Source organism: Astatotilapia calliptera, chromosome 11 (assembly GCF_964374335.1).
Source record: "Astatotilapia calliptera chromosome 11, fAstCal68.1, whole genome shotgun sequence".
NCBI lineage: Eukaryota > Metazoa > Chordata > Actinopteri > Cichliformes > Cichlidae > Astatotilapia > Astatotilapia calliptera.
The window spans coordinates 31,606,753-31,617,880 of record NC_137432.1 but is presented as its reverse complement, the minus strand read 5'-3'; the positions used below and the strand labels follow the sequence as shown (position 1 = coordinate 31,617,880).

The 11,128-nt window shown below is 37.9% G+C and overlaps 1 protein-coding gene across 4 annotated transcripts in view; it reads right to left on the bottom strand.

The window, feature by feature from the left end:
* Nucleotides 1-5,252: 5,252 nt before the first annotated feature.
* atg5 (ATG5 autophagy related 5 homolog (S. cerevisiae)) overlaps nt 5,253-11,128 on the bottom strand; it is a 49,493-nt gene continuing 43,617 nt past the window's right edge. For 2 of the 4 annotated variants that reach the window (XM_026183750.2, XM_026183751.2), the window contains exon 8: nt 5,253-7,002. In XM_026183750.2, coding sequence (XP_026039535.2) covers nt 6,866-7,002 — 137 coding nt within the window. In that variant the 3' untranslated portion in view covers nt 5,253-6,865. Of the gene's footprint in view, nt 7,003-10,403; nt 10,799-11,128 lie in introns of those variants that run through there. The other 2 variants (XM_026183752.2, XM_080308484.1) reach the window with 1 other exon arrangement.

The following is an 11,128-nucleotide window of genomic DNA, read 5'->3' as shown; positions in this document are numbered from 1 at the left end:
CTGCTTGTAGTCAGAGTGCACTCTCACAACATACATTTCAAACCTGTTAAGCGCATTCATTTAGCTTACGTTAAGGAACGCAACTTAAAAACTACTGAAATTTTAGAGTTTAGTTTCTCTCTGAGTAAGAAAGATTGTGATCTCAAAAAACCAAAACAAAATGAGACTATAGGGGATCGCGCAGCACTGGAGGGCATAGTTTGTGGTTTGAGTTGATGGTAAAAGTGTGTGTGAGCATGACAAAAAGTTGTTTCACGGAATCTGGTGGAAATCAGCTGTCCGGTAAAGTTTTGCCTATTTTTGGAACAAACAAATAATTGTTTCCAGTTGTTATGGAGATATTAACAAACTGGTGATGAAATCGCCCTGATACAAATTAGATTATGACTAAACAGTTGCCCGCTCGGTTGTTTAAACCTTATAGTGCAATTTATATTAGGAAATAAAACAGAGACAGGTTTAGCTTTTTTCTTTTTTAATTGAACTAAATTAATTAAATGAACTGAATTCTGGATTCTGACAAAAGAAACAAAGAAAAACTTTGACTTTTTAATTACCTTCTCACTGAAATCTTTAAACAGTCTTGGCAAACTAAGAAAAAAGAGGGATCATAATGTTTTCAGAGCCCGCTGACACACATTCATAAAAAAAGGCCTGTTGCAGCATTGTCACATACTGTGTTACCCACAATAGAAAGATGTCCAATGCGGTTCTTCTGTGTGCCTTCGGCTGTTTTCACTGTTTTTGAAGTTCTTTTACATATATTTCATGCAGAAAACATTTGCACAAACAAAAACATCACAAAAAGAGAACCTCATCATTGCTTCATCAACACCGAGAGGTTGTACATTTTTGAGGGATAGCAACATAAAGATGTAGCTTAATTTTGTTCTCATAATAATAATGACATACCCTCTACAGTTTGAGCCAAATGTAAGTTGAATGAAAAATTGCAAGACTATCAGAAAACATCAGAGAGAAACAATAACAATAGAAGAAAATGAGTGCTGCTTGGATTATTTCCATGACAACCTCCCTCTTAGCTGCTTTGAAGGGTTGTCTGGAGAAATTCATTCATACTGGTGTTGGCCAGAGGGGCCGATGGCGCGATATGGCAGCCTCACTTCTGTCAGCCTGCCCCAGGGCAGCTGTGGCTACAACCGTAGCTTGCCTCCACCAGTGTGTGAATGTGAGAGTGAATGAATAGTGGCATTGTAAAGCGCTTTGGGTGCCTTGAAAAGCGCTATATAAATCCAATCCATTATTATTATTATTATTATTATTATATAACTCGGCTGTATGCTGACCTAGCAGTTAACACTGTTCCCTCACTGAGGGTTTCTGGTGTCAAGGGTAGTTCCTCCTGTCACTGTTCTCGACCAAAGCACAGGCTTTGGAATCTGTGCATGGTGGAAGGTCACCTAATGCTTAGGATGGTTTAAACACAGAAGGTGGTATGAAATCAGTACTGATTAAATGCAAAGTGGTGCATAAACACATAGTGAGTGAAACATAATACACTCAGAGCATTATGGAGCCACCAGCTAGATCTATTGCAGCATAACTAAGGGAGGATTCAGGGTCACCTGATCCAGACCTAACTACAGGGCTGGACTGGTAATCTGGCATACCTGGCATTTTCCCAGTGGGCCTATGCACTTTTAGGCCGATCGGCTGGCCTGAAGCACTGACAGCAGCCCATTCGCTCATTTTCATTATTAACATAGTATTGTCCGATCAAATCTCTTAAAGCGACAGGCCCCTACCTCCCCTGCTTCGCTGTGTGCAAAGTTTAAAAAGTTTAGTATGGAAGAGGTGGCGAGAAGGTGCAGAAAAATGTGTCAAATTAACAACATGTCAGCTGTCGGTGCTGCTGGCACCAGCTGTGGAGAGGAAGCAAGAGAGGAAGAAGAAATTCACATAGTAAGAAAATAAATGAAGTGACATAATTTGGAAGGATTCAGCTAAAATGAATGCCTACTTTGAGCCACTGCTAATAGCTAAAGTGGAGCTTTTTAGAACTAACCCAACAACAGCTGTACCAACCTGATTAAAACCTGTTTCAATATGTATAATCAAATAAAATTAAATATGTATATATATTATGTATATATTTCTGTGTGTGTCCATATATAAAAAGCCTCTTTATTTGCTAAAAGCTACACGGTGTGATTCTAGACAAAACTTTCCAACTCTGATTCAGGAAAAAAAAAAAATCTCACACGCCACACAGACAGTATCTCTGCTAACAATTTAGCTCATTCCATCCATACACTTCACCAAGCATCTCACTCCCCCTGCCTGGAATTTTATTTCCTACGGCTCCATCTTCTCACTGTATTGAGTATGGGGGTTGGATCGCAGCTTGGGAAATCCCATTAAAACGTCTGAGTCAGGGAGATGACAGAGTGAGACAGACTCCTCATCACAGCGTCTACGGCCACAGTGTGTGTACAGTATACAAACACACTAACACAAACACATGCAGTAACACACACATTACCCCACGCCGAGCCCCGGGGTTTGAGTCAACACCATAAACCCACCGTCCCATCACACTTGGCGGCTGAGGAAGCCTGACGTGATGACATGATGTGTGACATCACTCACACAAAACACACAGTTTGGATTAGCACACTGGCAGTGTGACAAAAGACAAGACTGTTTGTGTGTGTGTGTCAGAGGGAAAAATTCAAATGCATGTCTCAGAGCACAGACATACACACCTGTAGGGGGCTATAAATGATCTCTGTAATTATGTGCACACATACACACAAACACACTGTACATTTCAATTACTTGGAAAAAGAAGAAGAAAAAAAATAGGACAAGCAGACACACACATATATATACACAAACACACACACAGTGACAGGGCAGCCCAAGGCTTGTCTGGACAGTTTAGTGGTCTCATTAGCAGTGGGTGGAATGCCAACAGATAATTAACCAGAAGAGATGAAGAGCGAGAGGGAGGGTGAGTGTCAGCAGTAAAACACATAAGAGAGAGATGTTCTTTATGAGGTGGATAAAGTAAAAAAGCCAGTGAAACACCAGAGGGGAGCAAAGATGACTCTGTCCTGTCTGATGTTTCAAACCCAAAAGACACAGAAGACACTTTCACTGGGCAGCATTTCGCTCCAGTGCTATAAAGGCGCAGAGCATTATGGCTTCATTAACCCAGCTTTCAACGTGTCTGATCTCACCATGTCTCAAAGAAGTCACAAACTGAATTTGTATTTTTGGAAAAAATAAAGTTATCTTCAAAATCATGTATATTTAAAATAAAAATGTCCTTTTGTTGATTACCTTGGATAATCCAGACATGGAGTTTGATACCATTAAGTTATCTTTTTACAATGAAAAATGGCCCCTTCATGTCTACGTGATGGCCAAACCCATGGCCACACTCTAAAGGTCGGTAACTCCTGTGTATTTTCATTTCTTTATTTGAACACAATAACACACTTTAGTTTTAATAAGTTTATTGGTTGGTTTGGATACATTTGTTCTACTTGTAAGCACACACATTTAGTTTACTTATGTATGCATACCAGTTCATTACTTTGATTTTTGACTGCCCTTTATTCTTTTACTTCTTACCTGCCATCATCCCTGGGAGTTGTCAGACACTGACACTTAAGGTCCCAGATCTGTTATAAATATGCAGAGGCCTGTTCATGTAGAGCTTTATATAATAGGAGGATTGTTACTATGAATGTAAAAATGTACAACTATATGAAGAACAGTCAGCGTTTTCTTTCTGCAAATATATTCAGCAATTTATGGGAAAGCTCTTTCAATCTGACTTTTTCAATGTCTCAATTGCATCTGCATCTGCACAAATACACAAACTTCAGAAACTCTTAGCTTAAATGAACTTTGCTTTTCTGATTTCTTTGTTTCCTTTGGGGTTTTTTGATCCACTGACTGGATGCTGAAACCTGAATTGCAAAGCAGAATGGCCTTGGTGAAGTAACTTCAAGGTTAACCTTGGGTTTTCAGTGTTACGAAGGTGTTTCACTTCTCATTGGAGTACTGGTGACTCATGCTGTAGATGTGACCTGATCGGGAGAAGGTTATGTCCCATATAAGAGAGGAACATTTTTAAAAAAAAAGAAGAAGAAAGAAAGAAAGAAAGAAAAAGAAAAAAAGTCACCACTGGCTGACAAATCAATTCTCCGAAAAATAGTGTCACCCTTCTCGGAAGATCTCTTGGACCACGGTGTGCGAACAGTGCACTTTTAGCTTGTTTTGTGTTTAACCTTTAATACTTTTCTAACATTATACTTTTATCTCCCTTTGTTGTTCTGCTGCCAGTGGACCCATTTCTGATTGGTCATACTTTATCTTGCCAACACTACTTCCTTCACATGGCTGCACTCACGGATAGATTTTAGCTAACAGCAACCTTTGCTTGACCGCTTAGCCTGATTGGTAATCTGGTAAGTATAGCCAGAGAAAGGAAAGATATCCTGCACATGAGGAACTTGTTTTGTGCTCTACACTCTCTCATTGCAAAAAAAAAAAAAAAAAAAAAAGAGTTCAAACTGTTTCACATGAACAGACATAAGAAGTTTGATAGGAAGTCGTATTTTTTTGCCATTTTAACTTCCTTACTCGTATTCATAGTTTTCAGTCACTTGACTGTCTCACCACGCTGGCAGGCAAAACATTACTTTATCATAATGGGCCATAGTGGAAAGTCAGTAGTGCTGCAGGAAAAAGTGTTCGGGTTTTTACCACCTATCTCAAGCCAAGACTACTTGGATCATCTCCCCATGGAGGAAAAACGAAGATATGAAGAGAAACTACAAGTGTTGGGGACTAATTCTGCCCCAGCAGGTTTATCCAAGTTCCTGTAAGTGGTGACGTCTCTCCCAGAGCTCCAGTTCAGCAACATCTATGTGAATCTTGTAGAGAATGCTCACCTTACACTGTTGCCAGAGCGAAAGCTTTCAAAGTATGGAGAGCTGCATGTATTTTCAATCTGGTTGAGTAAATAACGCCACATGTATGAAGTGAAGAACAAGAAAATGATCACATATTATAAAATAATGTTGTTTTATGAGGGTTGAGCAAGTATTTTTGCAATGCCATGTAAATCATTCCTACAGGTTCGCTGTGGAGAAACTCTGAGTGGGTATGTCCCTCTAGCTATGACATCACATGAAACCTACTTCCGTACAGAGCCTTTAAATACATATAGAAGATTTCAGTTTGATTTTAAATCAGTATGGATTAACAATGTCAGATTGATTTTTAATGGCAATTTATTTCACTGTGAACAGTAAAAATCACAATCAAAACAAACAAAAGAAAGTCAAGATGCCGATACGAGAGAGAAACATGGCAACATTTTACAAACTCATCTAGTCATTGCATTCCTCAGCTACTGCCATTATGCTGTAAAAGAAATGCTGCCCACTATTGCCAATTCTCTTTGTGTCAACAAACAAAATTATTTAAAGCATATGTAGAACATGTAAAACCACCACTGCCCCCAACAGACTGCAGACTTAGTGCTAAGTACGCCTGCCGTCTCATTATCTCAGCTGAGTTCTTTAAATGAAACAAAACCAGATGCTCATTTAAGTTTGGCAGTGAAGAAAAGACGCTCTTGCCAAATCTGACAAAAACAGACAGTAAAAACAGCTAAAGAGTGTTGTACTGATGGAAAGATATCAACACCTGCTATTGAAAACACATGTGGATTTTTTTCCCCATGAGTCTCTCAGTAAATGCTTTAGCCTCATTAGTAGCTACGTGATTTTTGAATGTTAACTCTGTGAAAATTCAACATCTCCATTGTTTTTTTAGTAGTAAAAACAGGCTTTTACCATGCCACCATGTCATTTTTAGTTTATGGACATTTGGTTTTGAGCGTTGCAGATTCCCACCATCCACTGGGCAACAAATCTAAAAAATTAAAGACCTTAAGTTGTGCAAAGGCAGTTTTTTTTTCTCTGCCAACAAACAAACAAACAAAAAAAGGAATTTCATAATTTTAAAATCAAAGCTACAATTTAATGCTAATTCATCAACAGTACAGAAACACTTTGGACATTCTGATTGCTAAGTTGCTTTTGCAAATAACTCAAAATTCAATGGTAAACAGTCAGCCCAAAACACCTCCTGGGTATGCTGAGATCAGTGAATTATGTCAGTCACTGCTGCCAAAACTCCAAATCAGTTTATCCTCTTTTTATTCAAGCCCACTTTGTCAAATGAATCCGTATTTTTAACCAACAAAAGGTTGTGATGTGAGCTTAAAGTGACTTCATGTGCACACGTCCACACATTGATGAGAGGACAATAAGGATAAAGATGATAATGTGCAGTAAATAAGGCAACTTCAGCAGGATTTGATACACCGCTCCCCAAACTAGAAACAACTCCATTTCCCTGTCTACAGAAAAGTTACCGACAAGACAAGGAGGAAGATGTGTGCCAGATTTGTGAAACAAAGGATTCGTTCACCTCCTCTTCTCCCATTGAGATGTTTGCTTGTTCAGAGAGGAGTGGAAGGAGAAGACGTGGGAAAAGAATAAAAAAGAAAAGAAAAAAAGAACGAGATCCTTTGCTCATTCAACTCTTGCTTCTCCTTGTAGGAGAGGAGAAAGTTCTTTCCTTTTTTAAACAAGTTTTTGAGGGGGAAAGAGGAGGAGCAGTAGTAATTTTAAGAGGATATAAATATATATAGATAAGCTGGAAAAGGGTTAGTAAATATCCCCTTTTGCATCCTTTGCATCCTCCTTCTCATTAAAGAGTTCTGTTACGTTAAGGTTTCCACCAAAAGAAAACGCTGGTCAACTGGCTGGCCAGTGTCTTATCACAGTGACAGTACATTGCAGGAGCAGAAGTGGCCTCAATCACTCGGAGTGGGAACAACACAGATGTGCAGGAAGTTGTCAGGATGGCTAAGGTGTTCGCTGAGCCACTGCAGAGGCGTCTCCAGCAGCGGCTCGATGCCGTGGATCACCACCTGATAACGTTTCTGCTCACCTAGATGGAGTGAGAGGGGACAGTTAGTAAATACCATCAGTTATTTAAAAGTACAAATTTACAATATGTTCTTTTCTCAGTGCTGGTTTTCCAAACTCAGTGTTTAATCTGCCGTTGTTCCTGTAATATACAATTACACTCCCAAAAGAATGCAAAGTATTTCAATCACAATTACACAAATATTGAAAGATTCTTTGACCAAAAAAACCCAACAAAAAACCCAATACACAAAACAGTGATAACTAATTAAGTTAACTGGCAACGGACCAGTAGGTCTAAATTGAAAAGCGCATCCAAGCGAGTAAAATAGTTCATCAATCTGTAAAAACTATACAGGAAAACAGTTCAGAATAGCTTTTTCCCCCCCAATGTGGCATTGCAGGTTAAGGGATTGCACATTTTTATCATGAAAGGATTCAGAGAATATGGAAAGATCACAGCATGCAAGCAACTAGGTCCCAGAAGAAATACTAAATAGATGTGATTCTTAGGCCTTGAGGATGCACTGCACAAAGAAATGACAGGTTTCTGTAAAGGAAACCACTGCGATGGCACAGGAACCCTTCTGAAAGCCACAGTCAATGAAGTTGTTATGCAAATTAAACTAATATACCCGAGATCCAGAAACTCCTGAGTCATTAACATTAAGACGAACCGAAGTGTAAAGGTGTAAAGGTGTCTTGTTATGTGAGCAATAGAATCAAGAACGCCGCAGGGCAAAAAACCAGTGTTGATGATGGTAAGCGGAAGCACCGGTGCACAACAATGTGGGTAAGTTGCACATTCGTGCAGTCCCAATAATGCTCAACAGGTTTTGCTGGCATCCAGTCCAACATGTTTTTGATTGTTAACAGCAAGAAAATGCTAAACCACTGTTTCCACACATCACACATAAACAGCATGGCTTACAGTAAAAGAGGCTGCCTGATAAACTGTCTGCAGTTTAACTCTGAACAAAACGGATGCCGATATAAAACAAACAGAGGACATCCCAAAAGACTGGGAAAGTGCTGCATAAATTAATGAACAGGAGGAAAAAACAAAGGAAGAAAAACATCATGTGACAATTTAAAAGCAGAAAGGAGAGAAAGAGAGATGAAAAAAATGAAATAACGTGAGAAAGTCAGAGCAGAGTAGAGAAAAGAAAAGACAACGGTGTCAAAAAGAAACAAGATAAAAGCACAAAGACTAGGAAGTAATGCAGGAGAAGCAGGAAAAGAGATGCTAACATGAGGTGAGAGAGACCACATCAGATAGTACAGTAATACCACTGGTGTGGTGGATGAGAGAGAGAAAGAAGAGAGAAAGTATGAGTGGAAATGTGAGTGTGTGTTCAGTTAAAAAGCAAAGTGGCAGTTTATTGTTTTTGTTAACCTGTCACAGGATTCGAATTTTAAACTTTCACTCTGACAGTGCGTGGTGAGTGAGAGTCAGCGTCCTTTGGTAACGCCCATCCCTCAAAGGACCACGACTAAAAACACAAAAAAACGAACGTTATGAGAAACAACTTCCTCGACCTTTTCAACTTGCGGAGGTCAGATCGTTCGTCGAGTGTACATTTCTAAAGATTAAATGACAACTTTTAATCTGTAAACTCCTCTAGTTTAACCAATGATCTCTTTATCAGCAGTGGCATGATGTCCTCTGAAGGAGCTCTGTCAAGTCTGAAGAAATGAGGTGTGAATTTGGAAAATTATTTCATTTTAATATGGGAAATTAAGAATAAAACTCCTTTAGCAATTACAAGCACTAGCTTTTTCCTTTCATCTAAACTACCTCAATGTCATAAAATTAAAAATGGTACAAAAATAAGAAAAGATAATCATGGTAACACAAGAGCAATGAACAGGAGACCACGCCAAGATGACCATCCTTATTACTACTTTTAGCTGTACTTAATACTAAGGCCTTAATAATTAGTACATTTTATATTCTTTCCAACAATTTTTAAGACACAATTACATTTGTTTTAACAGATTTTAAAATGTTAAAAAATTTCAGAATTTTTATAGATTTATGCAAGTACAGACTTATCCAAGTAGTGTTTGGACGCATGCATACAGCAGCTCAGACTCATTTCAAGCCTCAGACATATCTCTGAAGACCAGAAATGTTTAGAAAAAAAGTATGCACGCATATTTTCTACCACTGAGCTTTAATGATAATCTCTTCTTAGAGTAAGGAACTGACCTCTAGTTTTAATATAATAAATTACAAAATCATTACATTTTTGTAATGTGCAGGGCAGTTTATATAAAGCAACTCAAATTATGTTATCTGTTCATATTTTAATTTCATTAAAGTCATAAATATTCTGACTTCTCTGACCAATAATTCCTTCCTGACTGATATTCATGCTTCAAGACATATTTTTGCAGTGAGCAGGCCAGAAGGTGACAAACCTTTTAATTGGCCATAAAACAGAAACTATGTTTAATATGTCAATTAACATAAAAACAGTCACAATTTTTTGGTTCAGTTCATCGTACAGGCAGAAATGACACTGCAATTCTTTTAGTTTAGATTTGAAATTTTAAACGTGAACTTATTTTTGAGAAACCGTTTTTGAGCTTTTTACCATTTGTACTTTGCATTTGTCTTTGCGTGAGAAAGGCAGACAGTGATTGCCCTTTTCCTGTCTATCACTGTTGTCCACACACACACACACACACACACACACACACACACACACACACACACACACACACACACACACACACACACACACACACACACACACACACACACACACACACACACACACACACACACACACTTGTCCTCATTCAGTTCCACGTAATATCAGGAGGACGGTTAAGACAGAGCGTTAACTGCCGGTCTGAGAAGCAACTCCACCCCACACCTGCTGACTTACTGGCAAACAGAAACATGCAATAAGTTAAAATGAAAAAGCAATGCAAGTTCTCAGCAAAGGTTTGCTTCTGAAGATGGAGGCTGTGCACATTTAGGCCAGACCTGTGAGCTGCCTCTACTGGTGGCAGCTGGAATTTTAATTTAAAAGCTCTTTAACTGCTTTTATGTAATCCAGTATTGGTACTAGTCTTCAAAACAAACCAGAATTGTTTAATCATTATAGCTAAAGTGCTATTTTAGAGTAACGGTTCATAAGATTACCCCAGCTGATGATTTAAAAAAAAAAAAAAAGAATGGCTTGGCCTCTGCATGCTTATTTTAACTTATGCTATGTGCATGCAGGAAGTCTGGTGAATACAGTTTGTGCATGTGTAAGCATCTAAACAGGACTTTATTTTACAGAAATAAAACTTCTTCTTTTTTTAAGTGTTTTTTCTTTTAAACCTCTGAGCACCTAGAAATGCATTTGAGAAAAGTACAAACCATGTAGATGTGAGAGGAAAAAACAAGTTCTAAACAGTGATAACTATTTTGTTGAATTTTTAATTTATTTATGATTTTTCACCATTCATTTCCAGTACAGCTGTTGGTGGAATTAAATTAATTAATGAAATTAATTAATTAATTAAATAAATAAATTAAATAAATTATCTCACAATAGCATTATTAATGCATTTTAAACATAATAAAATATGTTTGAAGATTCAAGAAGTGCGAAATTAAAAGGATGTGTTGTTTACACTTCTGGTTAACTGTGCTCAAACCACTTAGCCACAATCTGAAAAAGAAAGAGGATAAAAAAAAACAAAAGTTTTTGTTCTTTTCTTTTTTAAATGTTATTTCTTCTTTGATGACGGCATTTGAAGAGTCCATACTCTGAAGAAAATCATCTTTGGGTGGAGGTCCATTACTTACAGATGAGCTGTTGAGGAAAAAACAGCTGAACTGAAATGTGTTACAAGGAATTTGAAAAGGAGAAAAATGTTACGCAAAAAAGAAAAAAAAGAAGAAAAAAAAGAAATAGTGAATGTACAGCGTGCAACTAAGAAAGGGCAGCTTTTGGTTTAAACTTTACACAAAATCCTTTTAGTAAGGTCGTATTATGGTCCTACAATGCACAATCCTCTCCATAGTGTCATCTATGAGCAGCAAATCTTTAATGTGTTAAAATATAAACCAAAGAAACAATGAACCTGTGAAAATCGCCAGAGGCTGAAATTGATCATTCTGAATCTGCATTCATTTGTACTGT